At 53.7% G+C, this 25855-nt stretch overlaps 5 protein-coding genes across 5 annotated transcripts; 1 reads left to right on the top strand and 4 right to left on the bottom strand.

The window, feature by feature from the left end:
• Window positions 1–184: 184 nt before the first annotated feature.
• On the bottom strand, window positions 185–3475 carry LOC34623265. The gene is made up of 10 exons (XM_026335127.1): window positions 3375–3475; window positions 3060–3195; window positions 2679–2847; window positions 2278–2342; window positions 1940–1998; window positions 1594–1794; window positions 1131–1195; window positions 929–1011; window positions 533–737; window positions 185–300 (listed from the first exon to the last, which is right to left on the bottom strand). Exons 1-10 carry the CDS (start codon window positions 3473–3475, stop codon window positions 185–187), a joined length of 1200 nt encoding a protein of 399 aa, XP_026190912.1.
• A 1233-nt stretch (window positions 3476–4708) lies between these two features.
• On the top strand, window positions 4709–8840 carry LOC34622240 (26S proteasome regulatory subunit 4 homolog B). The gene is made up of 11 exons (XM_026335089.1): window positions 4709–4760; window positions 4977–5090; window positions 5290–5366; window positions 5755–5802; window positions 6142–6327; window positions 6658–6777; window positions 6954–7059; window positions 7522–7711; window positions 7912–8128; window positions 8425–8514; window positions 8706–8840. The coding sequence occupies exons 1-11, from the start codon at window positions 4709–4711 to the stop codon at window positions 8838–8840; spliced, it is 1335 nt and encodes a 444-aa protein (XP_026190874.1).
• A 690-nt stretch (window positions 8841–9530) lies between these two features.
• Window positions 9531–10796, bottom strand: LOC34622241. The gene has a single exon (XM_022735413.2). The coding sequence runs from the start codon at window positions 10794–10796 to the stop codon at window positions 9531–9533; it is 1266 nt and encodes a 421-aa protein (XP_022593181.2).
• Window positions 10797–12534: 1738 nt separating this feature from the next.
• On the bottom strand, window positions 12535–21576 carry LOC34622243. Its single transcript, XM_026335126.1, has 12 exons — window positions 21150–21576; window positions 19984–21089; window positions 18851–19725; window positions 18082–18700; window positions 17617–17922; window positions 16801–17479; window positions 16680–16730; window positions 16473–16607; window positions 16189–16334; window positions 15598–15864; window positions 14007–15030; window positions 12535–13850 (listed from the first exon to the last, which is right to left on the bottom strand). The coding sequence occupies exons 1-12, from the start codon at window positions 21574–21576 to the stop codon at window positions 12535–12537; spliced, it is 6951 nt and encodes a 2316-aa protein (XP_026190911.1).
• A 1699-nt stretch (window positions 21577–23275) lies between these two features.
• On the bottom strand, window positions 23276–25741 carry LOC113146778 (serine/threonine-protein phosphatase 2A activator-like). The gene is made up of 5 exons (XM_026335125.1): window positions 25100–25741; window positions 24373–24605; window positions 23900–24050; window positions 23669–23743; window positions 23276–23347 (listed from the first exon to the last, which is right to left on the bottom strand). The coding sequence occupies exons 1-5, from the start codon at window positions 25739–25741 to the stop codon at window positions 23276–23278; spliced, it is 1173 nt and encodes a 390-aa protein (XP_026190910.1).
• Between the last annotated feature and the right edge of the window lie 114 nt (window positions 25742–25855).

Below are 25855 nucleotides of genomic sequence, written 5' to 3'. Positions count from 1 at the left end.
CTGGTAGGGGCGCAGGTTACTCCCTGGTGCGTCTTGGCCAGCTTGTGTTGTTTTGTAGGTCGCCTGCAACTCGAGCCGCCCATTGTCTTCTAGGCGGCAACTCTACTATGATTTCTAGTGTTTTCAGGCGTTTATATATATTTAAACTACATCAATATATCCCGATTTCATGGTTCTTGATTGTTTACCACCAATGCGTTTTGGTTTCGCAATGCAACGCCATGATTTCAATCACCCCACTGGACCAGTGCGGCAAAGCACGAGTTCCACCGAATGGAAACTCTATGTTCATAGATATTTCTAGAGCAGTAATTTCTTTATGTCTTTGAATATTGAAGAAATCACCTCCGAGCGCACTTCGCCACTAACTCTATTTCTAAGTGCGTCGGCGGAGCTCTTGTGGCCCTTGCCATGCAGAGGCAACGTGTAAAATGCGCGTTCTCAACGTTTTCTGTACGCACATTAAAGTAGTTCAACGCTTAGGAAGGACGAAGTAGGGTAGCAAAGAGCAACGACATTCACTGCAAGCAACCAGCTACGCCGCCAGACCCACAAACCCTACCATTGAAAGCTGCAGCACTCCCTGAACATCTCAAGGACCTGGTCGCCAAGCGTAGATATACGCCTTTTCTGTGGTTTAATTTAAGGTACCGACACGCATGGGCAGCTATGGGACTCCCTGCTGTGTTCGGTGCCGAGGCCGCATCTGGCTGGTCTGCTTCACGGTCACTACCCAACTATATATTGGGCACTGTAACTGACGCACACTGTGGCCCTATCGCCCTTTGATTCTGCCAGTATATAGGAGACGTATCTCCACGTATACACCTCTTATTACACTAGCCACTCTTAGCTGGAAATAAGTAGAGAACCGACATGGTTTGTCTGCTCGAATGTACAATGTGTTGCAGATTGGGGTTAGCTGGACACAAGCTAAAGACGCACTGCTAATTATGTTCAACATACCAAGGGGGTCCAGCGACGCACCCCTCTCCTCTAACTTCGGGACAACTCACAGGCGGGGTCACGGGAACAAAAATGTTTTTCTGCGAGACATTCAACAACGTGCTATTTATCTTGCATTGAGCTGGGAAGTGCCCCCAGGATGATTCTCCTCAACAGGCAGTTACTCAGTGTGTCGTCTTGTGGACGTTTAACCCCAAGAGAAAATTTCCAGCGAAGAACAGATACAGTTCTATTGCAGAATCGCTTAATCAATTATTACCTGAGTTTTGGGTTAGATGGCAGTAATGCCCTCTACAGTTCGCGCCGGACGTCGCTTTCCTAAGGCGAAGCTACTGAGTCGGCTAACATGTGTTTACGCAGTGCGCGCGTTTGCAGTCGCAAAGGCGCTGCTCCGCATGGCCCTAAGCTGCGGAGTCGTGGCAGCTCTGGCAGCAGTGAAAGCAAAGAAGCCACACCCGGCCGCAATAGGGATGGGATAATTCTCCGAGTTGCAGGAACTCCTGTAACTCTGCCTTGGGCTGGCTGCGAGCGGCAACTGGTCTGCGTGCGTTATTCAGAATCCGTAGTTCGTGCAAGAAGAAAACTTATTTGCACAGAGCTTGCAGCGATGCAGGCGGCTGTTATGGCGTGCCCCCTAAGCCTGAGGCCTCTCGCGCTGCCAGCTCAGCGGCTTCGTTAAGCGCGTTTATCCGTTCTGCGGCGTCTTCCTCCCTAGGAAGCGTCAGGGAGAACGGACAGCAGGGAGCCTCTGGGGGGGGCTGCGCAGGCACCACGACCTGAGGCAGCTGCCAATGAGGATGCAGAGCTCCGGGATACACAAACAGCCGCCTGCGTAAGGCGCAGCAGAAGGGGATCGCCACAGGCAAAGTGTCTTTTTCATGGCGCTGCGGAGGTGCGCCTTTTGCGGATACAGGCCAGCGGATTCGCTTAGAAGGGACGGAAAAGGGGCCGTTCCCCTCCCTTCTCCCCCTACCTGTAGAATAACTGCCTCAGACGGTTGTTGGGCAGCATCCGCTTCACGGCCAGGTTTATCTGAGCGCAGCGTGGCGTGCAGTCATGCACATCGGCTCGAGCCGCCAGCAGGAACAACACCCCCAACCAACATGCGAACGTCAAGCGCACAGCACTGTCAGTACGCCCACCCGACAACCCCAATAGAGTCCCCTATACCCCGCAAAATATCGCGCCAAAGTCCAAATAAGCCTTCACTGCCTCTATAAAGAGACCCCTGCAGCATTTTTTCTGGCTGAAAAGCCGGTCCCCCACCCCTCCCCCCTTGCCCTCCACAATTTCCCCGCCTGTAGGACTTACAATCATGGAGGGGTTGCGAGCCATGAGCGTCTTTGCAGTCACAACCTTAGGGCCGCCTGGATGCGCTGCACGACGCAGAGGGAACAGACACCACACAAGCGACATGCGCAAACACACGCGTGAAAAACGCCATCTCCTCTCCGTACGAGGATCCCCCCTGCCGGCGTGGGCCCACCAATCTCCCCTGCCGGAGAGCGCTCGGCCTTAGAAAGCCCCAACTACCGCGCATGCATCCCGTGTGCACGTCGAAGGAGTACGGCGCCCTCAAACGCGCGATGACGAAAGAAGCCGTGCTCCCTCCTCCTGCAAAAGGGGGGCCTCATTCAGGCGTCGAGCGCGCATCTGAGAGACTTCAAGAATTAACAACGCTTGGTGGCTTGTAAGAAACAGTTTCTCCGCACTCTTTCTCTCGAATCGGTAGATCTTTGTGTCCCAAGAGTGCCCCGAGAATTTGGCGTGAATGGCGTTGACTACCACGACGGAGTCTCCCGACACCTTCAGAGGCGAATAGTCAGGACGATGTTTCCCCTGCAGCAAGCGGCTGATCTGCGCAGAGAGGCCTCCAACGCTCTACCAGCAGAAAACGCAGCACTCTGACATCCAAGGCGCCGCAGTTATCACGCGCAGACGCCACAAGCAACCCCTCCCCGCCCCCCCCCCCCCGCGCCTCCCCAGTGGCGAGAACTGCTCTAGAGCCCACAACAACGGCCTCGCCGCTGGAGGAATAAACGCGTCCATGCATGGGCATCCATCAAGCCCCCTCGAGCTGGCACGGCTTGTACCTTGCCTTTGGCGTCTATGACATGCCAGTTGATTCGCGTCTCTTCATCGAGAAGCGTGACAGCTTTCAGCGACCTGTGAGGCTTGGCTAACACGTGGTTCTTGGGCATGTTCCGTTTCATGAAAGGCCGCGCGATCCTGCAGGCGAAGGCAGGCGGCAAGCCGCTATAGAAGCGCGCAGTCTCAGAACGCAGCAAGCAGGCAGGCACCCTAACACATCCAGCAGAGCGTTCGAGGGTTTAGTGCGCCGTCACATGAACGCAGGCGCTCCTCAGCGTCCCGCTTTCATTGACTGCCGCGCAAGCAAGCGGACGAACCATTGCACATCGGCGAAGGGGTTTATCGATCCTTCATGGAAAGAGCTTTTCGCATAAGAAGTTGCAAAGAGGCGAACGCAGCAACGGCGCAAGAGCTCCATCTCTGCAGCCGTCAACAACCTTTGCGGCGATGTGTTCCTCTCCTATTAGTACGACGATGGACTCTTGGCCTGGAAGCCTTGGAGCCAATACCCTCCGATCCGCTGGCTAGGCGAGATGAGAGGGAGCTTTCCCTGCGAGCCCCCTTCACTCGTTGCCATTCCAGCCTTGCGCCATAGGCAGCGCACGGGGCGAGCGAAGGGGCACACACCAGTGCCGCTTGGACCCAAAGGAAAGCCAGAACAAGGCAGAAGTAGAATCCAGACTTTTTAGGGAAGAGGTGGTAAGGACAGCCCCTAGGAAACAAGAGAAGCCGCCGGCAGCCCGCAGCGAAACTTCTGCCAACACCCCGAAGAGGAGCAGAAGGAGAGCGCTCTTTGCTTACTGCTCGGGTTCGCTCCCTGCAGGGACGTAGTTCGAGCTTGAAGAACGTGAGGTTGGGGAAGCGGATGCGCCGGTCGACGCTGCGATTCGCTTTTTTAAGGAGAGCAGCAAACCGTCGCAAAACAGCGTCCTAGGCCAAGTCTGCACCTACATCGCCTTGTTCACCAGAAGAGCCTACCAGTTATGCCTAAACCAACAGAGAAAATAAATTGTAAGGGTTTTCTAGGCTTTGGGGGCCCGTAGGTTATTCCTTCGACCACTATCATGAGGTGCTGCTGCTGCATGCGGCATGTGTGTCGGCAGCAGCCCTAGACCAAGGGGCTGCTGTCTGCGTGTTCGACGGTGGAGGATGGCGACGACCCCAATAAGAGCGACTCTAAGAGTACTGTCAGCTCTAGTCTCTACCGTTTTCTGGTGTCTCTACCGAAACCAATCCCGCGGATTAGCGACAAGGGTGCAGCCCTCGTTCCCGAGCTGCTACTTAGAGCGCGCAGCTATTTCGGGGAATGGCATGAGAGGAAACCTACGTGCTGCAGCCCCCTATTGCATTCCCCCCATTTTCTTCGTCTCTCCTACGTTCCCCTCTTCAAAACCGTTTGCGATCCCTTCAGCGCAGCAAGGCGCAGCTCCCGTGGGTGCCGCTGCCACACACTGGCAAACACCACAGGCGGCTGCTCTCCGCTGCGCAACAGCACGAATCTGACGAACGAAGCAAGTTAAATAAAGGGGACGTAAATTCATATAAACGCGCCAAAAAACAAGAAGGGAAGAAGGGCAGGCAGCCAGAGGGGGCAGTCGACATTGAGGCTTGCACGGCGCATTTTTGAATCTGCCGGACCAGCCACGAGGAGATGGGCAATGCGCATGGAGGTTTCAACATTCCGGGCCATCCGGGGGGTGGCGGTACGTTCACACGAAGCGAAATGAGTGGCACGATGAATTCCAGGGGCTACTGCGGCAACAAAAACTTTCGTTCGGCAGATGCTGAACTCCTTACTCTCCATGTTCAAATTCGAAGCAGGTGTCCGATGCTCACCGGAAAGGGCAGGCAAAGCCAGATTTTCGAGCTCTAAAAACGCGTGTATGCTTGGGGAGACTGCGTGTCATTCTTTCGAGCAGATGATAAGAGGGACAAGAAGAAGGAGAAGAAGCCCCTCGAGGCTGCTCCGCCTTCACACGTCGGGAGGCGAAAGAAGCCAAAGGGCACTATTGGCGCCTCCAAATTACCGAGCGGTGAAATTTTGAATGGCGGCTTCTGTTGTCTCCCCTATTGCAGTCTGCTTCACTCATTCGGCGAGTTGTCAAGGGGCCGACGAGAGTTCGAGGGTTTGCGGTCGCATAGCGAGTTCATGTCGTGGCGTTTTGCCGCAATTTTTTTGCGTCCGCCCACTGATCCTCATCAGACGCGTCTTTCTTTGTCTCTTTGTTGCAGTGACGCCAGTAACAAAGTGCCGCATGCGTCTGCTGAAGCTGGAACGTGTGAAGGATTACCTGCTACTCGAGGAGGAGGTACTGCTGTCTGCAAACGTCCACTGTACACCCCAACCCCTCCTAGCCTTCCCCTTCTACCCTTGCTTGGCCATGAAACGGCGCGAGGATTAAGAAGAAGGCATAAAGGGGAGAATGTTTGAGTGTTCAACCTTCTTCAACGATCAAACGTGTCTGTCTGACGCGCAGGAGGTGCTATGCTTCTATGAACTGCTCTTGCGTTGCAACTCTGTTTTCGTGCATATGGAGGGAACAGACTCGCCTCTTTTTCCCGAGCGCCGTGTTGCACTTTCTGTGTGCTTGGCTGTTTGCGTCCCCCACGGCTTTCCGCCTTTTTTTCGGTAAAATATTCAATCGAGGGTGACCCCCTGCCCTTCTCTCCGCCTTTGCGTCTTTGTGCGTGCCGCAGTACATTAGCAACCAAGAGCATCATAAGCCAGCGGAGGAAAGGAATGAAGTGCGTGGCTGCACTCATTCACGACCCCGAATTTTGTTCTGCAGGCTCTACAGTCCCCGTCCACGTCTTGCAGGCCAAACGCCTGCAGAGCAGCAGCAGCAGCAGCAGCCACTCGACGAGTAGAGAGTGCTTTCTCCTGCTGAGACCGTTTCCTTTCTACAAACAAGTTTTGTCTTCCTCGCGTCGTGCTCTCTCTTTTTGCGCCCCGACCATGGCCGCTGACGCGTCCAAACTGCTGCAGCCGCTTTCCAGCTGCTTCTGCAAAACAGCCGCAAATCCTTGGCTCGCTTGAATCGCGCTTCTACGCTTCTTCAAGCTGCGTGATGTTTGTTCCTGCAGGAAGAGGTCTCCCGAGTGGATGAACTGCGGGGCTCACCTTTGAGTGTGGGCACCCTGGAAGAGCTCATAGATGACCAGCATGCGATCGTCAGCTCTTCTATAGGTCCAGAGTACTACGTCAACATTCTCTCGTTCGTAGACAAGGATCTGCTGGAGCCTGGATGCTCTGTCCTCCTCCACAACAAGGTGCCTTCAGCTGCCACTCCTTGGCGTCATCTATGAGCCCCTCTTCCACTGGCACACACCCCACCCCTCTGTATACATTTCTGCGCTCTTGAGTGTGTAGAAGCGTGTGTATGGAGGTAGGGAAGAAGGGAGGAAGAGAGGGAAGAAGGGGAGAAGCATAGAATGTACCATTCTATGCACTGCCTCTGTTCGCGGCACGTGTGCCTGCTCGTTCTCCCTGCGCGCTGCTTCCTTTCTGGTATTGAGACAGACTTCGTGGTGTGAGCGCAAACGCCAATTCCAGGGGTCCTCGGGAGCCTCGTCTTTCTTGCGCATGCGTGCTTCGCTCAGACGAGCAGCATTGTAGGCATCCTGAGCGACGAGGTGGATCCTCTCATTTCTGTCATGAAAGTAGAAAAGGCTCCTCTGGAAACGTATCGCGACATTGGAGGGCTGGAAAAGCAAATTCAGGTATTTCAGCAGGCGAATGTTTGTTGGTGGTGGGGGGTGATCTTTTAGGGGGCCTCCCCATGAAACCTTCTTCTCCTTATTGCCGTTCTTAACTCCCCAACAGGCGCATGGCCGATCTCTGTTTGTTGCTGCATACTCCTTCTGCATCTCCTTCGACGCGTTCGCTTTTGCCTCAGGAGGTGAAGGAAGCCGTCGAGTTTCCCTTGACCCATCCTGAATTCTTCGAAGACATCGGCATCGCTCCCCCTAAAGGCGTCATTTTATACGGCCCCCCAGGAACCGGTAAAGCCCACGTGTTTTTGCCCTTGCATCCGCATGCACTCTCACTCTCTGTGTGTCGTCGTGCCCCTCTCTATCTTCGTTCGCGTCCTCGTATACTCCTTTCTTTCTCTCCGCGAAAATTTTCCCTTCTGACTTCCTCCCTGTTCTTTGCGGCTTTGGGGTGCGTCTGGCTCTGGCCCTCGTGAACGAGAGCGTCACGTGCAAGCGATTTTTCTTGCCACTCCCCGAACTCCATGTGCTACTTCCATTCGTCTGTGTGTCTGCTGCATGCGGCCCTCCCGGCTCGCACACAGCCCAGAGAGCAGCAGCAGCTGCTGCGCAGCAGCTGCTGCTCTCTGGGCTGTGCGGACGTGATTTTGAGGCGCTTCTCGCATGCAGTCGAATTCCCTGTGTGTGTTTCGCGCTTGGAACGTCTCTGGCGCCGTGCCACTAAAGAATCGCTTGTTTTGCTGCTCGCTTCAGGCAAAACGCTGCTGGCGAAGGCCGTGGCGAACGAGACGAGTGCCACTTTTCTGCGCGTCGTTGGCAGCGAACTCATCCAGAAGTACCTGGGAGACGGCCCGAAGCTCGTGCGCGAGATGTTCAAGTTAGCGAAGGAGCATGCGCCGTCCATCGTCTTCATCGATGAAATTGACGCCGTGGGAACGAAACGGTTGGTCCTCATCTTCCTCTGTCGCTGCAGGGTTGCCGGGTGTGCGCTCCAGGCATCTTCGGCTGTCGCGCTGTAGAGGGATTCAGGGAGGAGGCCGCCTTTGGTAGAACCCACTGGTTTTGCGTTGCCCTCCCCCTCTCCCGCGCTTCTGCTTTGCGGCGCAAGTATGCTGTGCCTCTCTTGAGTTACACCTCGTGCAGATACGACGCGACGAGTGGCGGAGAGAAGGAAATTCAGCGAACCATGTTGGAGCTCCTGAACCAGCTGGATGGCTTCGAAGCTCGAGGCGATGTGAAAGTGATTTTGGCCACCAACCGAATAGAATCTCTCGATCCTGCCCTTATCCGACCCGGAAGGATCGATCGCAAGATCCAACTGCCGAACCCTGACACGAAGACGAAGCGCAAAATCTTTGAAGTACGATGGGCGGGAAGGAGGCGAACCAGCGACACGCAAAATGGGCAACAGACACCGTCTGGCGGGGAGAAGGGGGGAGGGAGGGAGGCCAGGGGAAGCTGGCAGTTTGAAGTTTCCGCGTTGCTGTCTGCGGGAGCCTTGTAGTATGCGCTGCTTTCTCTCAATCGTTGTGTGCCCTGCTGGAGGGTTTTTCATGCACAACGCTTCGAGTTTTCTTTAAAGGCTGAATAGGCCACGACTCAAAATGCTTGGTGGCGCGCGATCTGCCATCGCCTTCATTGGTTTCTGATTTTCAGATCCATACTTCACGCATGACGATGGCTGACGACGTCGACTTAGAAGAATTCGTTTTGGTGAAGGATGAACTCTCAGGCGCAGACATCAAGGTACCCACAAGCCACAATCATCATCCCGACTGGGGCAGTGTTACTCCCAATTTCGCCAAAGCTGTCTGTCAATCCTGCGCTTTTTCGGCATCTTCCTCTTTCAGCTTCACGCTTCACGGGTACATTCGTGCTGCTGTGTCTTTGCTCTCACGTCTTCGCTGTCTCTCCACATCCTTTTCCTCTTTTCTCAGGCGATGTGTACTGAGGCGGGCATGCTGGCGTTGCGTGAGAGGCGAATGAAGATTACACAAGACGACTTGCGTCAGGCTAAGGAAAAAGCCCTTTATAGGAAGAAAGGCGACATACCGGAGGGTCTATACCTCTAGGGATGCGGCAGAAAAGCCGCATGTGGTTGTTTCTTGTGTAATGACGCACTTTTTCATCACTTTCTTTCCCTCATGTGCGATTATCACCACCGCTGCGTGCATCTCGTCTTAAACTTTCTTTATCTTGCAGCCCATCAATAAGAAGGCGCATGACAGACAGAAACTTAAGCCCTACTGCGGTTTCAATCAGTATGATACGGGTACTCTTGGTACCAGGCCTCTAGAGATAAAGAGCGAAAGAGCAGGAAGCAGCTAAAAAGAGTATTATGCTAGTTCTCTCTCTAGCTGAAATTCAGGGGTTCATCACCATTCAGGCGTCTACCATCGGTGGATATCTGTCGGCTATTGCTAGTCGTTAGTTGATTCGAGCCACGCTAGAAGACCAAGAAAGGAGAAGCACGTTCGTAATAAGACTTAAAAAACTAAAACCTTGAATCCAGGCCCAGTTCGGGCAAAAATATGCCAAAGGCAACAGCAGACGGCGTAGGGGTATTCGCGCGTTCTGCTGTTCATCCGTTCTTGCCCTCGCTGCATCAGCAATCGTTCAGGTACCCTGGAAGTGTTCCTTAAGGCCGTTTGCCCATAGAACTGCATTCCATTTTGACCCCATTGACGACATATGCATTTGCGCGGTCCAATTCTACCGCTTCGACTGGGTAAAGAAAACAACATGCACTTCATGAAGGTCTCCTACAGCCTTCTGCGATACTCTGAGGGGATGAAGCGCAGCAGTATTGCACCAGCCATGCAGCCAATGACGGGAACGAAGACGGCAGAAGCTGTCTCCAGGGGTTGTGGTACTTCTCCTGTTTGAACAAACCAAGCGATTGCTGCACCTAAGGCTGTTGATGGGTTTATTGAAACTACGTTCTTCGCTGCTGCGATCGAGCCCCCGTAAACGGCTCCTATAAAAGCCACAGCAGGGGAGCCCAGAAAGTCGCCGAATTTTGTGCAATAGGCAATCATCAGGAGCGCACTGATCCCAAGAGAGACGGCCACCATATTCCAGTCTCCTGCCAAAAGGAATAGATCAGAGGGCATTGAACCTAGGGCCTGAGCTGCAGCTATCGCTGCTAACACGGCGCCAGCTAGCTGACTCAGCCATATGGTAATCGCATCTTTGGAAATGCCGCGCCCTTCAATCAGCAGAGCACCCCCAGTGACTGCACAATTCAGGGAACCTCCGGACGCTGGCGCTATCATCCTAACAACAGCGGCAGAGAAGAAGGCAAGGCCAACTGCTGCGGAAAGGCCCCCTTCCAGCGCTGCGGCAATGATGCCGAAACTAAGGAAGAAGGTGCCAATGAGCTCAGAAAGCTGCAAGTTGTGCTGTGCCGATTTATCCAGTAGATAAGCAGCACCCGCAGCCAGTAAGGGCATCAGAATGAGCAACGCCAACCAAGTTTCGTTTGTTGCTGCTCCCGAGACTCCACGAGACACACTAACGCCCAATGCGACAGCTGGGTTGAGACATGCAGTCGCATCACCTCCGATCATGAACGCCCCGTACATGAGGGCAGCTAGCCATGGACCGTCATATTTGCTGGCCCCCGCCCCCCTTATGTAAGCAAATACGAGCGCAGAACTAAAGGCCAGCTGGGTTATTATGAACTGATCAGTGGTGGCTATCTCCGTTGAGGCCGGGAAGATATCTGAATCGTGCAGAAATACGGAAAGAAGAAAGCCACCGATTGCGGCACCCGCTAGTTGCGCTAGTATTAAGACACAAGCGGCACCAGCTTCCAACTTCCCACGTAGCACATCGGCGACAGTAAGGGCTGGGTTTAGGCTCTTCGCTTCCAACCCCTTCATTGTTAGCAACAGCAAGCCATAGCTCAACGCGAGTGCTCCTGCAAAATCAAGACACTCCAGTTTTAAGAGGGGCAGCAAGCCTGCACTAAAAACGAGAAGAAGCGTGCCTACAAACTCTGCGATCGTCTGCTTTTGAGAATCCATTTTCAGTTGTGTAGCCACAAAAAAATCGGCCGAACGGCGAAAATAGTCCGCTACAGCGACTGTCTGTCTGACAACAATTTTGGTAATCTAGCACAAAGACACGGCTTACATGACTCATACGCAAGCATTCCATGAAAAAAAAAGTGGTTCACTTGTAAATAAAAAAATAACTTGACTCAATGCGACCACTACCAGCGCCGACAGAAACACTGAACAGCCAGCCGTGCGCCCGAGTGAGCACTCCGTCCACAAAATACGAGACTTTCTGAGCAGAAGAACGACAAAACATCTTTTGATTGCACAGTTTGGGCCATTATTGGCTATTCATTGCGCGGAAGAGTGGATGAGGAGGCAGGAAGACGAAGTTTTATGCTAGACTGTAGACCAAAGTCCTAGAGCATCAGCAGGCAACGAAAGATTAAGCGGCAACTGCGCAAGGATACTGCACAGATTTGGTTTTTTCTGGCTTTTCAATACAACGAGTGTTGTTTAAAATGCATATCTTCCACAGTTTCATCTGGTCCGTCCTTTATGGGAGTTACCACAGAGCAGCAATTCGCGGTGTGTAGAAACCTTACAGGGACTCCCAGGGACTGTTCGGTGGCACGAATTCGATAGTTCATTCCTCCTTTGTTTATTCTTGTAGATGCGCCCCTCACAAACAGGAGTGGAGAAGCAATATAGAACTTAACGCGGGTTGCTGAAATTTCATAGCGTGGTCTCCAACGTGTGGGCACTTCCTAGTCCATTTGCAGCGGGCTAAGCTGCCTCCTGGCAAGTGCTGGCTCCTAGTTATATATTGTTTTGAATAAGTTAAAAGTGGAGCAGCTGGCCTACCTGTACATATGCCTCACACATCGCAGAGCACTGTAGTTTGGTACACGACGCAAAGTGCACTTGTGGGTTAGATGCTGTGTACAACTAGCTTGAATACTTCAGAGTGCTTAGAGAGCGCAAACTGGTCAAAACTGCTCTTCCTGTCTCCGTGTATCGGGAATGCTGAGGGCTGGGTAAGCAGCAGGCTCTTCTGAAGGAACAGTCGATGGCTTTGCTGTAGTTCGTGCGGAGTCTGGAATCAATTGTCTCCCTAAGGAGACCTTATATGAAGCCTTTCCACACTGCTTCCATCTTACAATTAAAAATTAGTAGACAGCTGACTATTTACTATGGCTTTTAGCATATCTTGTTGGTCATTGACTACAGCAGGCTCGATATGGTAAGAATCAACCTTGTATTTGTGTGCACAAAATGCCATGTGCAACTAGCTACAAATGCTCAAAAGGCCCAAAACCGAGCCACGAGCACCCCAGCTTTCCTTATGTCATCTTTTAGGGGAATACAAGGTGCGCGGGTCAGGGTAAGGAGGAAGCCCTTTTCAAAGCTATCCATATTCTTTTCCTATCGAGTTTTGTATAAGGCTTGGACCTAACTGTCTCTTTACGAGGCCCTAGATAAAGTGATATGCTTGAATTCCTCAGTAAACCACATTGTGCATGTATGCCGTGTTTTATGCCTCGGGGACTAACTGCCATAGTACAGGGCTTGAGCTTTGGGTTGTGGCTTTGGGCTCGCCCTTGAAACAGCCCTCCTCTGCGGCTAGGCCTCTGTTAAGTAACACAGTATGCTCCTGATAGTTTTTCTTGGAATTGATACGCAACGTTCGTATTTCTTTCATTGTTCCAAGAGGCAGGCCACCCAAATTGTCTACGGACCGACCAACAGATAGTTTCCCACATAGTTACGAACAGCAGGGGTGTGGCTCCCCTGCATCACCCGTACCCCGTGCGGCAGCAAGAGGCGCTCTACTGTTCTGCCTGCTTCGTGTACGAGAGGTTGCGTAAGAAACAGTGCGAGAGGCTGCTGTTCCCTCTCTGTGCAGTGCTCCCCTCACCACAGCACCACTTGCAGCTCTCCGTTGTCTGTACACCCCGCTGCTTTTGCCGACTGCGGCGCCAGTCTGCTGGGGAGGTAGCTGCCAAGAAAGCGCTGTCTCCTGCCCTTCGGCAGCTGTGCCGCTGATGCACCGACATTGGGGGGTTTTGAGCAGATGCAGGGCGCTTGGCGGGTGGGACCAACGCACTCCACCAGGAAGCGCCTGGTGATGTTCCACCCTCCAGTTGCGTACTGCAGGCCTCTGCGGACACCCTAAGTAAACTCGGTGTACAGCGGGAGGGCCCCTTATCTGTGGTTTAAACTCCACATACTCTCTGATGGGCAACCAGCACGGACACTGGGGCCGTACGGTGCGGCTAGGAGGGCCGCATCGAATCTCATGCGTAATCTCTCCCTTTGCTTCAGCGTCAGACGGTGCCTGTTGCTGCAGTGGCTGCTGCTCCTGAGAATTCTCCGCGTGCTTCTCTGGAAGTTGCTGCTGTTGTTGCAACTGCAAGGAGTGGTGTAAGTGTTTCGACTTTTCTGTCCCCTGCGGCTGCCCAGCACCTTTAGAGGTAGCCTCACCAGGGGGTCGCTCAGGCAGTTGCCGCTGGGAAGGGCCTTGGCAAGGAAGCATAGCCAAGGAGGGCTTCCCGTTTCCGATATGCTCATCACAGGGTTGTTCTACGCAGCTGGGTGGATTTCTTCTTTTGCGAGAGACGCAGGGGTCCTCTGATGGGGCAGATATCGCGGGCTGCATCCCCCTAAGTCTCGCTGATATACCAAGTGTTGCTTTTGAAGGCGTGTTCTTGATCTCGCTGCCCGGAGTGGTTGCTTTTCCCCGCGGATGTTGCTGCGATAGCTGCTGCGGCCGCTCTTGTCGTGATTCCTCCGCTGGAGTAGGACATCTATTTTGTTGCGAGCCTCCGCGCGAAAGCGCCTTGCGCTCCTGCTGATGCGTTGTGGCCTCTTTTCCCTCTCGTGTGCCCCCCCCGATGGGCCGGACGCCTGCAGCCCGACAGAGGCCAGCACACGTACCCGCGGCCCCTTCACTACCTGCATGCTCAAGCCTACAGTCACTGGAGCTGGAGAGCCTGCTGACGCGATTAGATGGCCTCTCTGAGCCAGAGCCTCCTGGCAGTCTCTCAGTAGCCGTCCTATGAGCTGCTTTGGACGAGACTCCTCCAGGAACGCACGACTCTGGGGGCCGGCCTGGCGTTTTTTCTGGTGCCGTTACTGCTGCTGCTTCTGAAGGAGCTTCTGGTTCTGCTGCAGCCGCAGGATGCACACACTCGCACGAAGCGTCAGGAGGCATTGTTCCCGAAGGGCCCTCACTACTGCAGCGAGCGGCGGCAGCGCAGTCCGGGGACGGCATCATGTGAGGAGTCTGTGGCTCGCCTCCGGCAATAGCGCTCTGCGGCTGCACTGTTGAAGCTGCTGAGACTGCTGCAGGATATCTTGCATATTTTGACACATTCGGGGGGTTCTCCTGCACAGCTTGGGAAGAGACTCCTGGAAGCGTAGGCGCCCCTCCTCTAAGAGCAGCTAAGGATTCACCGAGGGCAAGACTGAGGGAGTGGGCCTCCACAAGGGTGTCTACTGTTGCTGCTGCTGCACCTTGCATTTGTTGTAGCAGCAGTAATGACACCGCTGTGTCTGCGGACTCCAGCTGCAGCAGCGGTGCTGTCGGTTGTGCAGGACCGACAGTACCACGGGTACCCAGCGGAGCACTGCATGCGCCCTCGAACGTAAGCAGGGTAGATAGTCTATGCTGCGCTGCAGCGATGAAGAGGAGGGGCCCTCCGAGTCTCTGAGCTTGCTGTAAGAGCCGGAGCGCCTGCGCCTCAGCCTCTCTGGCTGCTCGCTGCTTTTGGAGTCCACCGAGTGCAGCGGCGGAGGTGGCTATGCCCCTCGACATGCACTTGCTGCAGCTGGCACAGGTTTTTGGTAGAGTGACAAGTAGCGAGGAGCCTTCGCCTCTCAGTAGACAGGCCGCAGCGGCAGCAGCCAGACTACGGCAGGAGGCTGCGGCGCCTGCCACTTGTGCCTTTGCTCCTGCTGTTGCAGCTGCTGAATCAGTTTGGTGCTTGCTCTTCAGAGGCTTCCCTTTAAGCGTGTCATGTGGGTAACGGTCCTCCCGGTGCATGCACTGAGGTTCCTGTCGCTGCTGTTGCAGCACACCGTCGCCGCTGTGCGGCAAGGCCTGGAGGAGGTCTCCGAGGAGGAGCCTGTGAGCTAGCAGGAGTTCTTCGGTTGGTTGTGGGGCTGGTAGACTGTTAGTCGTGTGCGGCTGTTGCAATACGAGCTGTGGGAGCACTGCGACGGCCTTTTCTTTCTCTAAGGCGGTAAGACGGAGTGAAAACTGCAGTTAGAACAGGGCAGACGGAGTCGGTGTACTACAGAGGCGTAGACGTAGGGGCACAGCAAGGGATGAGGAGCGAACGGCAGAAGGCAAGTGAGGGGGAGGACCGGGAGGGGGGAAACAATACACGGAAGCTGCAAGGCTGCCAGATGAGAGGCAAGAAGCTCAAAAAGATGGCTATGCAACGGAAAAGGATCTTTGAAGAAGGGGGGCGACGGGAGGCATCAAGGCACAGAAAATAACCGGCAGCAAGCATCAGGCAGGCACCCACGTCCAGCAGAAGAGAGAGCATAGAGTGGACGGCGGAGGCGTCGAACGAGACTTTGTACAGCTGCAGTCAGCAAAACCAGACATGAAGGCATGTGACAGCTGCCTGGAAGATGCCTTTCTTTGAAAGAGACCCCCCAAAGGGACGATCCTACAGGATGCCGTTTGCATAGAGGGTGGCTCTGGAGGTGCACCCTCTCCGCGTCCGGCCCAAACACGCGTCTAAAGGGCCTTGGAAAAGACGGAGTACCACAAAAGAATTAAAAGGAAGGGAAGCCGGGAGAGGCCTCTAGGTCGGACAGCCATAGCATCAACTAAAAGGCCTACCCCGGATTTCTGGCCGCCACGGGGATCCACCGAGTGCGCATCCTTCTCGTAATTCCCCTTGCAGAGTGTGAGCGCCTCGTGAAGGCGATCGCTCACATGAAGACGTTCTGCTGCATCCTGTTGCAGCTGCTGCACTTGCAGGTGCAGCTGCTGCACTGCTCCTTCTTGCTGCTCCAATTGCTGCCGCGCCACTGCCGCCGCAGTCTGTGCGGTCTTGAGGGCCTCAACCAGCTCCCTCTGCTGCCCCTGGAGGTTTCCAGGCAGTGTCTCTGCCTGCGCTCCTTTCAAGAGCTGCAGCTCGCTGCTCCAGAGTTCGCGCTCCTGTTTGAGCAGGGCCTGCAGCAAGACGTTGGCAGCGCACAATCTAGCGGCAGCACGGTCATCCGTAGGAGAGCTTGCTTAATGCCAATGTACACTGGACCTTTTCACATGCCTGCTTATCTGCTTTCAGTTCCTTGGCTTCTTACAAAGCCCCCATGGGATCCAGATCTGCCAATGAATCTATGCGTGCTGGATGGTCCACCTTCGTGCGAACGTGTGGCCTCGTCTATCAGGCCCCCTTACCTGTAGGAGAGCGACTTTGGTTCTAAGTGCCTCCGATTCTAGCTCTGCAGCCTCTCCCTTTGCTGCTGCAGCTTCTAGAAGACTTTTCTGCCTATTCATAGCTTTGACACAGTCCATCAGCCGTGCTGCCTCGGCTAGGGCTCTCTCTAGGTCCCCTGAGGCCTTGTTTAGTTCTTGATTCAAAACACTGCATGCAGAGAATAGCTGCCGCTGCCGCAGCTGCTGCTGCAGAAATGTATGTCGTCTGCTCATGCAGCAGAAGCATCCAGACTCCTGGCAGGAGCCTTCTGGCTCTGGAGAGGAATCCATGTCCCAAGACGGGCAAGTCGCCTCGAAGCAAGGCCCTTCTCTGGTGGTCTGTACGCTTGACTGCCCGTTTCTTAGAATATTAGGATGTCTAGCAGACTCTGTAAACGAGTCTGCAGACACGCATGAGGAAGCAAAATCTCTCACACAGCAGGTTATATCTGCCGTAACACGGTCTCACGCACCGACGCATGCGTCCAGTTGATCCTTGCGCCCCCGTGGCGCGCTATTTTTGCCTGTCACATAAAACGGAAGAGGTCTATCAGGGATTGTGAAGGCATTGAACTAGCTGCAACGCCATCCTACCAGGAACACCGCAACTACTTGCGTCGCTGGAACGGCCTCGCAGCTCCTCGTGAAGGCCGCGTTTTTCTTCTCGCCATTCTTTCGCCGTGGGTGTGATACTCCTGTAAGACGGAGGGTCAATGGAAGACTGCCGCTCTCCATAGGGGCCCGCACACCCTTGGTACGCTCTCGCCAGGGCCTGTCGCAGCTGCAGCACTGCGAGTTCTGCGGCAGCCAGACGCTGCGCTAAGCCTTGAGCCGCTAAGTGGCCTGCAGCTCCCTTCTGATCCCACGGAGAAGCCTCCCCGCAGCAGCGCCTGGACTTGCTGCTGCAGCAGCTGCCGCTGCGGCTCCCACAGCAGGGATTCATGCGGCAACTCTCCGCTGCTTCAACGGTTGTTCTCATGAGGGACTCCCGCCAGTCGGAGAGCCGCTGCAGTACTGCATCTTCTGCTCCAGCAGCAGCGGCAGCTGCTGCCTTCCGGCCCCGCTGTACTGCCCGTCGAAGGGCCCCTCGTAGCTGCTGCACCTTGCTACAAACGGCTAGATGACGCGAGAGCAGCAAAGCCCTTTCTTCCTCATAGGATTTGAGCGTCCCTAAGGCCTCCGCGTGCTGCCGGCTTAGAAGGGATACCTCAGCCCTATGGTGCTCTGCCGCTGCTTCAGCCTCTGCTGCCGCAAAGGACTCCATAGCAGAAGACTGCAAGAACCAGAAACAGCCACCTCATTGCACGTCGGCAGTTCCTTAGCACTAGGCTAACGACAAAGAGGGGGTTCGCAGGAGTCGCAGGGAGAGGCTCAGAGATCCACAGAGGCTGAGTGAAGAAATGGGCTGACCTTTGCATCAAGAGCCTTGAGGTGCGTGCTGAGTACCTCATTCTTGGCCTCTTGTTTGATTCGCCTCGCTGTCTCACCCTTCAGCCTTTGCAGCAACACCCTGTTTTCCCTGCAGACCCTTAACTCCCGCTGGCTGCTGGCTGCCAGCCGACGCCCCACAGCCAGCAAAACGCTAGATACGTAAAACACGAGTTGCTCAGCTCTACCACGCAGCACCGACTCGACAGATCCGTCGCTAGTGGTGGTGTCGAGGCTGGGGAGGTCATGCTGCCCTTCAGGCCACCAGCTAACTAGAAGAGGGGCGCTCTGCTGGTGGCTTTCCTCCTGCGGGTGCTTCTGCTGTTGTTGCTGCTGATTCTGCCTGCAGTTCTTCATGAGAGGAGAGACCAGGGTCTCTGCATCCTGTCGCCTCAGTAAGAGAAGGTGCTCCTTCAGCTGTGCAAAGCCGACCACCAGTTGCCGCACTGCAAGTATCAATGGGTCTGAGCCACCGTCGGCTGCGGCAGAGTCCTTGTCGGCCACTGCTGCTGCAGGAAACGCTGGCGCGTTGTCTCCTGGTGCTCCTACGAGCATCAGATCTTGCTGCAGCTGGCGGTGCTGCTGTGACTGCTGCTCCTCTTCAGGGCATTTGCTTTGCTCTTCATGGAGGCGGACGTGCTGTTGCTGCATTTTCTGCAAGAGTTTGTGCCGCTGGCGCAGGTGCTTCTGCAGTTGCTGCTTCCAGCTATCTCTTTCGCTTTTGAGAGCTTCACACTGAAGCTGGAGCTGCCTCTCGGAGGCGCGCAATTTTTCTACCAGTGCGTCTGAGGCCTTTGCCGCAGCTGCCGCTGCCTGCTTTGCAGCAGCAGCAGCAGTCAATTCGGCATGCGCTTCTGCGTTCCTGGAGATTGCACACAGTAACTTTTTCTCTGCTGCAGCCGCTGCCTTCTCGGCTGCGACGGCGGCTGCTGAACTGTCGGCTGCTTGCTGCTGCAGCTCCTCCTCCGCCGCTTCCCGGGCAGCAAGTAACTGAGTCTTAGCAATGAGCTCTGCAGTTGCTTTGGCGAGCCGCTGCTGCAGCCCCCCGCGCGTCCTCACACAGCAACTGCAACAGCCGCTGCTTCTGCTGCGAAGGTTTTCGCTGCCGCAGTCACGGCGTTCCTGCCTCCTAGACCTGGATCGCTGTAGACAGGAAAAGGAGGAGGCAGCAGATTCAGAGGACAAAGAAACGGCCCTTCCGAGCCGCTGCTTGCACCTGCCTGCAATGCCTGCAGGAGGAACACTGCCTACAGCATCGGCCTTGCGTGCTGCTTCCGAGCCCCTGGCAGTGTCTAGATGATCAATCAGATGTTGAATTTCCGCGGGGACCTTTAAAAAACAAACTGCATCCGGCGGCACTCCTGTCGAGGCCTTCTTCTGCTCGCCGTCCGAGAGGTGATCCGTTTCCTGTGGCTCGGCACCCCTTCCTGTGTTGCTGTAGTGGCTGCTACTGTGGCTACTGCTGCAGCTCTGGCTGCTGTATTTGCGTAGCTTTCGAGCTGCGCCATCAATGCTGTGGCCTCCCTGGAGGCGGTCCAAAGGCCGGTCTGGAGTACAAGCTCTTTGCTGCTGCCGTAGTGACGACAGGAAAGTAAGCGAAGCTTGTGCAGCTTTCAAGTGCATCTGGAGGTTTTTTTCACGACTCATGGCAGCCTGAAATTGGCGGAACAGTCCGGCATATTTGGTAGCAGCAGACCGTTCAGCAGCGGCAAAGCGTTGCTGCTGCTCTTCTATCTGCAACTGCAAATGCTTTTCCCTTTCTCTGGCTGCGGCTGCTTCTGCTGCAGCTACTGCTGCTTCTGCTTCGAATGCATGTAGTCTCCGCTGCAGCAGTGTCTGCTGCTTTTTGTGCTGCGCATGAGCAGCAGCCAGAGCGGCCTTGAGCTTCCTCAGCTCGTCCTGTTGCCTGTGTGCCGCTCGCGACCACTGCTGCTCCCGCAGGCGCTTCGTGCTGATAAATTGACCGATGTGCGTGCATTCACTGTGTCTATTGCTGCCGTCTGAAAGGATAGCATCCTCCGCAGTTATCCTCCCCAGTGTGTGAAATGGGTATAACGACTGTATTGACGAATTCGTCGGTTTGGCGGGTAGCTGCAACTGCGGTTTTGTGTTCAGATGGTCTGAGTCACGCTGATACTCGAGCTTCAGTTGCTGCTGGTGAGCTTCTGCGCGCTTTTGTTCTTCCTTGCTGCACAGCTGCGGGGAGAGCTGCTGCTGCTGTGGTGCCTGCTGTAGCTGTGCAGCCTGCAGCTGCTGAGGTGGCGTTGGGAGTTCTCTCGCAGAACAAAGAGGACTCCGCTGCGCCAACGAGTCAGCGGTGAGGTTTCTGGATCGCCGCATGCTTCCTACTTGGTGCATGGCATGCTGCTGCCCATGCAGCCGCTCCAGGGCTTCAACCTTCTTCCTGTTGCATACCAGTGCGTCCTGGTGTGTCAGGACTTCAGCTTCCGCGGAAACCACTTCTTTCTGCTTTCCTGGTACGGTTTCAAATTGCTTCTTTGCTGCTAACTGAGCATGATTTTGTAACGACCTTGAGAGCGCACTCGCAGGGGCTCCTTTCCTCCCTGCCTCACCGCTGCACTCAGCGGTGGGGATCTGAGCCTTGTTAATGCTGTCCTCCAAATTCTTCCAGTGGGGTTTCTGAAAGCTCACTTTATCCCGACGAGGTAATCTTGCTTCCGTGGCCACCGGAGGCTCCCTCTGAGTATTTGCAGTGCAGAACCTGCCTTTGTTTGTGACTGCAAACTGCAACCCCCCAGCATCAGAGAACCCTTGGTCCCCGTATCTAGCATTATCACCCTCAGTTTTGGGGACCGCCCTCAGGCGACCCTCAAACACGGTGCTGCTGCTATTACAACAGCTGTCACTGCCACTGTAATGCAGGCTCGCCTCTGAGGGCGATCCCGTGGAAGGTGGAGAAGAAGGCAAAAGCCTGGAGGCCCCTCTGGAGCCGTCTAGAGGTTGTTGCGAGGCAAGCAAAGCTGGGCTAATAGAGGACTGCGATGTGCCTTCGGATTTTGCATCTAAAAGGTCTGATGGGTCCAAGAGGCCCCAACTCAATGCAGAAGACGGTGAGGGCCCTTTTGCTTGTGGAGAGGGGAGCCCCTGGGGGGCCGGCCACCAGGAGTCTGCAGAGTGTGTAATGGGAACTTCGTCACAAGAGCCCTCTAGAGAGCATTTAAAGGTGTCTGATCTGGATAGAGAAACTGTAAGAGGCCTCCTTTGGGGCTCCGTTGACCTACGGGTGCTGCGGCGCGGAGGTAAAGGTGAAGAGCTGTTTAGTAGGGAGGGTGCTGTTTTCAGCTTGGAATCAGAGAAAAACACAGAACTGGCTCTCTTCCTAGTGTCTAAAGACGCTTGGTTGTCTGTCGTGTGCTCTTCTGCCTGGGTCACGAGCACCGGTAGATCGATGCTCCAGCCCATTCCTCTAATAGCGAGGCACTCCCGTGTCAAACAGTGCTCCTGCCGAAGCCCGTGGAGCTCTCCCTCTGTTTGATAAGAGTGCGTGAACGGAAGTTTCCCTCCAGTTTGACTTGAGCCCCCATTGCCCGTGCCATTGCCGGCGGACGGCACAGACATTATTATGGGGAGAAAAACCGACGCCCCGGGAGGCAGGGTTAGAGCCTCCCTATGAACGAAGAGCACCGAAGGATTTGAGGAGGTAACAGCTAGTTTCTGCTCATTTTTTCCTTTGTTTGTTAGGCGGATGTGCTTGCGCACCCAGCTGCCCGGTTGGCAATTGGCGAACACTACCGGGAAGGGGAAAACACTTATGTTGCCCGTTTCGTTGTGCATCTCTCCTTCGTTTCTTGCTGTCAGAGCCACCGAGGAGAGCCTGGAAGATGATAGAGGAGATGAAGAGAAGGCACTGTCCGGCTTGTTCTTGACCTGTAAGGTCCTTTCCGTAACGGCACTTTCTGTACAACATGGTTCCGTGTGCATCAGAGATACAGCAAACGCTGTTAGCACACTAAGCAGAGCTGATATTTTTCTCGCTCAAGAAGATGATTTTAGCAGTTTGCTTTTCGGGAGGGAATTACTGCCTTAGGCAAAATGAAGCTACCTGATTCGGCATGGCCCCGCGATTCACAACAATAAGGGAAGCATGATGGCGGCGCTTGGCTGCACTTTGTTGCGTTTATGGATTAAGCCTCTGCGAAATTCACTGCAAGAGCTATTAGAAACTCTCACTGTGAGCTTTCAAACTTTGAGCGCAGTGGCCACACCACCGAACCAGCATCCACTCGTTCATGAAGACAGCACACTGCCTGCGTAAACGCTTTCACGCACGGATAATCAAACCACTTAGCTGCACCTTGTACTTGGGAAGCGTAACAATATAAACCAGAGTCTTAAAGTCTGTCGGAAGAGGAAAGCGACTCGCGGAGTTCAAACAACTCCAATGGAGGTGGCTTGGCATGCAGGTCACTGGCCTGCGCCTCGGCGACTGGTTGACCATACGAACAGGCACTTCCGCTCGCATCTGTTACTAGAATTAGCTTTTGATTCGGATTAAATGACCATTTAGCTATGTATTAGCGTTCTGTTCTTTTCATTTCAACTTGCAGAAGAACCAATAAAATGCTGCCGAACCCGTGTGTGCATGGGCATTTCACTGGTCTTCCTCGGCAATCCTCGAGTAGAGGGAATTATTTCTCATACGTATTTAACTTAGTGGATGTTCGCTTTCTCTGTAATCTAAGAAGGATATGAGCCTTACTGGCACACTCCTTGCGTTGCAGCCTGTGGTCTTCTCAGAGGAAGTGGGCACTAGACAACTCGCCCAGTAAGTGTTCACCGTTTGCATGAAACCCACAGAGTACAAAAGCATCAGTATAGTAAGCCATAATAAAAGCGAAGCCTGAATATTCCGCATCATATGTAACTCAGGGCAAAGTGCGAGTCTATTCCCAGTATACAGGGGTAGACGAACAAACCTCGTACTGCATGAGTTCAAATCTACAGTACAAGTTCTAATTACTACACAAAAAATGCACAATCTTGCCTATTAACGGTAATACGACCAAAAAGTGAAGATGCTCTTCCTCGAGATACTTGTTTAAAAAAAGATGGAAAGTTTTCACATCGTCCACCCCAACCGTGGCACAGTGGCCCTCTCTAGTTTTCATGCAGCAAACCGCGACATGTGTTATTAGGATAATTTATGAGAATTATTATTAACGAGTAAACACAGACTTTACAAGAAAGAACACATCGCCTCTTAAGGGAATTGAATTCGCTGCAAATACACCTACGGATGCCACTTTTGCACTATTTAATATTCGGTTAGCGGGAAGAGAGAACCGAAAAGGAAGTGCTGGACAATGGGCAACTTGCACAGAACCTCTCCTTCGTACATCCGAATCAAACCCGAGCAAATCTTCTTCCTGAACAAGAATATCAGCAACAGCAGCAACCACCAGGTCTTGCACCAGCAAGCCAAAACACGAGTGCTGCATCGACCTAGGGTGGACTTCAAGAAAACAAAAGGCCTACCAATAAGTGCGTATTTTATTATTCCTCTATGGCACGCTCTGGCACTGTTTTTATCGTATTCTTCCCTTTCTATCTTTACCGCCATATAGTACCTCAGTTGCGTGAAGTAACCCATTTCCTTTAGTTGTAGCAGCACAGCAAAGTCTCACCAGCTGCTGATACCGCTGACGTCATATAGAATCGGCGAACATTCAAAGAAGGGGGCACCTTTCTTGGTCTGCAGCGAATTAAGCGCGCAGTCAAACAGTGTTGAACCGTAACGATAAAGACAGCTCCCTGAAGCAGTGCCTCTCTCTGATGTTCCAAAAAAAGTTCAACTTGACAATAAAAGATCTTTGGGCCTCGTCTCCACCAAAAAGTCTGCTAGATTATGTAATCGCAATGAAAAATCCAAGACAATTCAAAAAGGCTACGTCTGCCGGCACGACAAATGCTACAGTAGAATTTGCAAAAGCGAATAGGCTCGCACCTGCCAATCTCAGCCTGTACACGTCGGTATTTGTATTCTTTTGAAATGTGGTGTCTGTATCTGTCGTACCTGCATCACGTATTCGATTGAATCAAAGTACAGCAAGTCAGCAGCGAGGTGCCGCACTAAGTCTCGCTCCGTGATCTGCAGAACCTCAACACGAGTAAACAGAGAGACGTATATGTGCATGCCTACCAGCCCTCCTCCCCTCTGTATCCAGTGGAAGTGACTTGTGCAGCCAAAAGCGCTTTTCCCCTCGTGATTCTTCCTATTTATCACCCTGCTCCACCCTTGGCTCACCTGCGCAGGCTCAATGATCTGCTGCTCTGCCAGTTGCCCCGCTCCCCAGAGAAACGTGAGGAAGTGGAAATCGTCTAAGCCCCAAACTCCCCGACTGCCTGCTGCCTCCAACATATATCGCTGCTGCAACGCGTGGGCCACTTCCACGTATCTGCAAATGCACCAAAGAAGCAGAAGGAAGTTTCGATTTAGGCTCACATGAGGCTGGCAATGGATCCGCAATGGTGTGCTACACATTAAAGGCCTCAAAGCGAAAACACGGCACAAGCGTCATATCTGTCGAAAATCATTCCCAAAAATACTCGTTGAAACATCAAGAGAAGGCAGAGTATTCGTCTGGTGGGGACAGGGAAAAATTGACTACCCTTCTTTGATCGCAGAGCACTGTATTACACGAGGGCGAGAAGCAGTTTCAATGAACCGATACACAGACGAGTGCAGAGGCGCTTGAACGGAGGGAGGGAGACGCTTACCCCTTGAAAATGCCCAAGACAGCAAATGGGTCATGCTCCTCTGGTTTCAAGATCTTCTTTTCGAAAAGGCAGAAGAGGAAAATGGCGAAAGCACACTCATGGCCAGTACCAAAGTCGAGGCGCACTGGATTGCCAAACGAGCTGCAGAACATTTCAGTCAGCTGTTGTTTTTCATCATCTGATATATCCACCCCGCTAGCTTCCCAAACATTGATCAACAGCGCGCCAGCCTCCTAAGAATAAAGCACAGCATTTAAAGGAGCAACGGAGATCTAAGGAGGAAGAAAAACAGGGTCGTGTACGGTCGAGAAGCGATAAACATGTCCAAATGAAGCGGCATTTTTGCACGAGCAAGACAAGGTCCACCACATTTTACAAAAAATAGGAATCAAGCGGAAATGGCAATCAAATATCCACCAGTGCGCAGCTTGGCAGCACCAGTGAAAAAAACCCTTCTGGAAAGGCCAATCAAAAGGAATGGTAATACCCATTCCCCTCTGTATTAGAAGTCTAACAGTGTGACTCTCTACCGCTCCACCGTTCGCTTGCTTGGTTCTTCCTTTGGCAGTCAATGCAAATCTATTCACACTACTGCTTCCACCATGATTGGCTTCCTCCGTTCTCTTCAATCCAGAGCCATGGTCACCATTATGCGACCTAGGATATGCTAATTTCCCACTGCTTCAAACCCCGTTTTTAAATGCCTTAAAAGGGTATGTATGCTCACATCCTCCACTTTCCTGCACCACGTCTTGAATGCTTGATTGCCGAACCGCGTTGGCTGCTGGACCGGCTCGATATCGTCGCTCCACTGCAGCAACTGCCGCAAGACACCCAGCAACTCCCAGCAGGCGGCGTTGGATGGTAGCTCAGTAAACGGGGCAAAAGAGGCTATAAGACTTTGAAAACCCTTGTCTTGCTGTGCGCGTGCTGTTGCTTCCACTGGTCCTGCTGCAGCTGCGGTTGTTTGTGATTCACGCTGCGCTAGCTGTAGCTGTTCTGCTTCAAGCATTCGCTGGTTTGCGATGTTAACTCTCAAGAGGCTAGGCATGGATTTCTTTCCAGCTGCGCGATTCGCCAGCCTCCCAATGAAAGCAAGAAACCGAGAATGGATCGGAGAGGACAACCATCGGCGAAGATCTGCATCAGTCCGCACTTGCTTGCTTGTAGCCCGCAAATGCCAGTCACCACCAGCCTGCTGCTGCCTATTCTCCAGTGCCGATGGGTGCACACAGCAAAATGCATCAGGCATTGGCGGGGGTCGCCCATGATGCCCTTCGAAGCGCCCCCCTACGTTGCCTACACGTTCACCATGAAGCGCCGAAAGACCCCTCCAGTCGAACGGGCTGGCTTTGTCGTGTGGTTGCATACCTACGTTCTGCAAGACAAGGCAATCTCACAAGTTGTACGTTCCGACTTGAACGTGACAGATGAGAAGAACGGGAAAGAATTGCGATTCTGCGTGTGCAGGTGGTGCCGCTGT

This window comes from Cyclospora cayetanensis, unplaced genomic scaffold (assembly GCF_002999335.1).
Source record: "Cyclospora cayetanensis isolate NF1_C8 unplaced genomic scaffold, CcayRef3 CcayRef3_contig_6, whole genome shotgun sequence".
Lineage (NCBI taxonomy): Eukaryota > Apicomplexa > Conoidasida > Eucoccidiorida > Eimeriidae > Cyclospora > Cyclospora cayetanensis.
The sequence above is the reverse complement of the archived record's forward strand: the minus strand, read 5'-3'. Positions and strand labels throughout refer to the sequence as shown.

Bases quoted from the DNA above. Each gene is read 5' to 3' on its own strand.
- LOC113146778 (XM_026335125.1), bottom strand. From the start codon at position 25,741: ATGCAACCACACGACAAAGCCAGCCCGTTCGACTGGAGGGGTCTTTCG. The intron at 23,744-23,899 runs GTGAGCCAAGGG...GAGGTTCTGCAG, and splicing joins AGATCATTGAGCCTGCGCAG to ATCACGGAGCGAGACTTAGT. The intron at 23,348-23,668 runs GTACGACAGATA...AATTCGCTGCAG, and splicing joins CAATCGAATACGTGATGCAG to ACCAAGAAAGGTGCCCCCTT.
- LOC34622241 (XM_022735413.2), bottom strand. From the start codon at position 10,796: ATGGATTCTCAAAAGCAGACGATCGCAGAGTTTGTAGGCACGCTTCTT.
- LOC34622243 (XM_026335126.1), bottom strand. From the start codon at position 21,576: ATGCACACGGAACCATGTTGTACAGAAAGTGCCGTTACGGAAAGGACC. The intron at 18,701-18,850 runs GTGCAAGCAGCG...CGGCTGTTGCAG, and splicing joins CCTGCAGGCATTGCAGGCAG to TTGCTGTGTGAGGACGCGCG. The intron at 15,865-16,188 runs GTAAGGGGGCCT...CTCCAGGGGCAG, and splicing joins CCAAAGTCGCTCTCCTACAG to CAGAGGGAGCTGGTTGAGGC.
- LOC34622240 (XM_026335089.1), top strand. From the start codon at position 4,709: ATGGGCAATGCGCATGGAGGTTTCAACATTCCGGGCCATCCGGGGGGT. The intron at 6,328-6,657 runs GTGCCTTCAGCT...TGCTTCGCTCAG, and splicing joins CTGTCCTCCTCCACAACAAG to ACGAGCAGCATTGTAGGCAT. The intron at 6,778-6,953 runs GTATTTCAGCAG...CTTTTGCCTCAG, and splicing joins GGCTGGAAAAGCAAATTCAG to GAGGTGAAGGAAGCCGTCGA.
- LOC34623265 (XM_026335127.1), bottom strand. From the start codon at position 3,475: ATGGAGCTCTTGCGCCGTTGCTGCGTTCGCCTCTTTGCAACTTCTTAT. The intron at 2,848-3,059 runs GTACAAGCCGTG...TTCTGCTGGTAG, and splicing joins TCATAGACGCCAAAGGCAAG to AGCGTTGGAGGCCTCTCTGC. The intron at 301-532 runs GTTGCTTGCAGT...TTACTGCTCTAG, and splicing joins TGGGTCTGGCGGCGTAGCTG to AAATATCTATGAACATAGAG.